This window comes from Ochlerotatus camptorhynchus, unplaced genomic scaffold (assembly GCF_037179485.1).
Source record: "Ochlerotatus camptorhynchus isolate MF236.1 unplaced genomic scaffold, CSIRO-AGI_Acam_v1.1 ptg000778l, whole genome shotgun sequence".
NCBI lineage: Eukaryota > Metazoa > Arthropoda > Insecta > Diptera > Culicidae > Ochlerotatus > Ochlerotatus camptorhynchus.
The window spans coordinates 226,623-229,722 of NW_027041243.1; the positions used below are offsets into that span (position 1 = coordinate 226,623).

General features: G+C 44.8%; 1 protein-coding gene across 1 annotated transcript; it reads right to left on the minus strand.

The window, feature by feature from the left end:
• Nucleotides 1-446: 446 nt before the first annotated feature.
• LOC135715007 (uncharacterized protein K02A2.6-like) lies at nt 447-1,655 on the minus strand. The gene is made up of 2 exons (XM_065238414.1): nt 1,337-1,655; nt 447-1,261 (listed from the first exon to the last, which is right to left on the minus strand). Exons 1-2 carry the CDS (start codon nt 1,653-1,655, stop codon nt 447-449), a joined length of 1,134 nt encoding a protein of 377 aa, XP_065094486.1.
• Between the last annotated feature and the right edge of the window lie 1,445 nt (nt 1,656-3,100).

The window sequence follows — 3,100 nt, forward strand, 5'->3', positions numbered from 1 at the left end:
CTGTCGTTGAAAACGGAGATCCAGGCATTCCCGGACATGTTCAAGATGATGCTGCAGAAATGCCTGGATGAAGGTCACTTCCCAGGCAGATGGAAGGTTCAGAATGCCAAAGCCAGGAAAAGCACCGGGGGATCGCGCATCCAGAGAGCCAAGAAGACGAAATCCATATTGCGCTGTTATAACGATAGACGTAAAAAAACGCATTCAATAGTACCAGCTGTACTCCGAGTGCTTGCAGGTCCTCCTCGAGCATAGTCCATGTTGTCAAAGAAGCACATGGTTACTTGTGTACGGTTGAACTAATAATGACTTTATTCAGGTTTCAAGGTATACAGAACAAGGTAAACTAATCAATGTGAATGCTTGTTAGGTGTGGTGCATACAGAAGGTATGATAATGGAAACATATTCTGTAACATCCACTTTTCTTTACATTTAAACAATGAATCAAAACATATTATAATCCTGGAACTTCTTAGGCATTTGGACGAACCGTCTGGGGCGAGTGGATTCGGGAATGGTTGGTGAAGCAGTCACTGCAGCAGGATTGCGACCGACAGACGATGAAACTTCCTGTAGATCTACATTCGGTTCCGCTTTAACTGGTACTGCATCCAGCGAATCCTGTCTTTGCGCAAACCTTGTCTTGATCATTGTATTGTCCCTACGATACTCAAGATCACCGATAGCTACGACTGTTGTCCTATCCGTAACTGGGTTGATTACGGTTCCGTTTTTCCATTCCGTATCAGTAGGCTTCATTTTAACAAACACAGGTTGTCCGATCTCCAACTCGGGAAGCGAGCGAGCCTTTCGATCATAGTAGGCTTTGGCTTGCTGACGTTGGAGAGTAATCTTCTCCCTCACGTTCTCCTCTATTTTCGGAAGATATTTCCCTTGATACATCGGAACTCCGAAGCGTGTTCGACGATTAAACAGGCGCTGAACTGGCGAACTTCCAGTTTTGTTCGGCTTATTTCGCCACTGTAGTAGAAGTTCCCAGAAATCCTGGTTGGATTCTCGAGCTTTCTTCATGAGTGATTTGGTTATTTTGACGGCAGATTCAGCCTTGCCATTTCCTTGCTGGTGGTATGGTGCTGAAACACTGTGTTTTACTCCCCAATACTGGCAGAACATGTTGAACTCTTCACTCATAAACTGTGGTCCTCCATCACTGCTGACTTCCTGTGGTTTTCCGAACCTTGCGAAGTTGCGCTTACAGACTTTTATTACTGCTGCTGATGTTTGCGTTGTGAGTTCATCTACGTCAAAATAATCGGAAAAGTGATCAACTGTAACAAGGTACACTGTTTTGCGATTTCCAATCTCGCACTCACATATGTCCATGGAAACTTTCTGATACAGGTAAGTCGGAATCTGATGACTTTGCATTGGTTGAACTCGCTGATTTGAAGAGAACTTTGCGCAAACATCACAGTGTTGGATACGCTGCCTTATCTGGTCGGAGAGTCCTGGCCAAAACACCGTGTCACGGGCTAGCTTGGTTGTTGCTTCGATTCCGGAGTGCGATTGATGCAGTCTCTCCAGCATCTGTCCTCTCAAACACCGTGGGATTAGAATTCGATCATTTCGTAGAACGAGACCATTGTGAGTGCTGAGCTCGTGCTTGTACTTCCAGTAGATTTGGCCAGCCATCAATAATGCAACGGATGACAGATTGGATATCCGGGTGCTCTCGAGATCTGGCTCGAATTTCGTCTACTCGAGCGTCTGAAATGGGAAGGTAGTCCAATGCACAAATAGTTTCAATATCGGCCATGAAAATGTCGTAGATTTCACGACTAGTAGAATCGTTGTCAAACTTTGCTGCTCTAGATAACATATCAGCGATTACTACTTGTTTACCTGGTGTGAAGTTCAGAGTGATTTGATAGCGTTGTAATCCTAGCAAAATGCGTTGAATTCTCAATGGTGCCTCAATCAAAGGCTTCTGGAAAATCTTGATCAACGGTTGATGATCCGTTTGAACAGTCACTGTTCGTCCAAGGATGTACATTTCAAACTTCCGACAGGCAAATAGAATGGCCAACGTTTCTTTTTCGATTTGTGCATAGCGACGTTCAGTAGCACTGAGGGTCTTTGACGCGTAGACGACTGGCTGCCCCTCTTGTAGAAAAAGAGCGCCTAGTCCTACGCTGCTACTGTCGCATTGGATAATCGTGCTCTTGGATGCATCGAAGTATTGCAGTACTGGTGTTGAGGTTATCATCTGTTTCAGTTGATCAAAGGCTTCATCCTGTTCATGGCACCAATTCCAAGGCTGGTCGTGATTTGTCAATCTGCGCAACGGTTCCGCTACTGTGGACAGGCTTGGAAGATAGTGTGATAAGTATGTTACCATACCCAAAAACCTTTGAACGGCAGGAATATCTTCTGGTTTCGGCATATCCAATATGTTGCTCACTTTTTCTGGATCTGGTTTCACGCCTCTCGCTGTAAGTATGTATGTGCCCAAAGTACTTGACGCTATCCTGACACAGCTTGATTTTGTCCGGATTCAATTTCATGTTTTTTTCTTTCATTCTTTCCAGAAATGCTCGCAGATTTTTATTATGGTCGATCAATGCTTCGGTAACAGTATTACCACATCCAAAAATCATGAAGTCATCCATCAATGCTCGTACATTTTTCAATCCCTGTATCGCTTCGTGTGCTTTCAGTTGGAACACCTCCGGTGCCGTGGAAATGCCCATTGGCATTCGGAGCCATCGGTACCTACCAAAGGGAGTCCAACACGTAGTAAGCTTCGAGCTTTCTTCATCAAGCTCCACCTGCCAAAAACCAGACTTGGCATCCACAGTCGTAAAAACCTTAGCGTTGGCAAGCTCTGGCAGTAGCTCATCTAGTGTAGGCATCTGGTAGTGTGATCTTTCCAGTGCCTTGTTCAACATTATCGGGTCAATGCAAACTCTCAATTTGTTGTTTCTTTTAACGAGTACTAGGTTACTTACCCAGTCGGAGTGTCGTTTTTCTTCAATGATCACTCATTGGTGTTCCAAACTTGTCAACTCTTGACGAAGCTCATCTCTCAGCGTTACAGCGACTCTACGCGGATGCTGTACTACTGGTTTAACGCTCCT

Coding starts and splice junctions, on each gene's coding strand:
- LOC135715007 (XM_065238414.1), bottom strand. CDS start 1,655: ATGGCTGGCCAAATCTACTGGAAGTACAAGCACGAGCTCAGCACTCAC. Junction 1,262..1,336: donor GAAAGTTTCCATGGACATAT/GTGAGTGCGAGA, acceptor ATTTTGACGTAG/ATGAACTCACAACGCAAACA.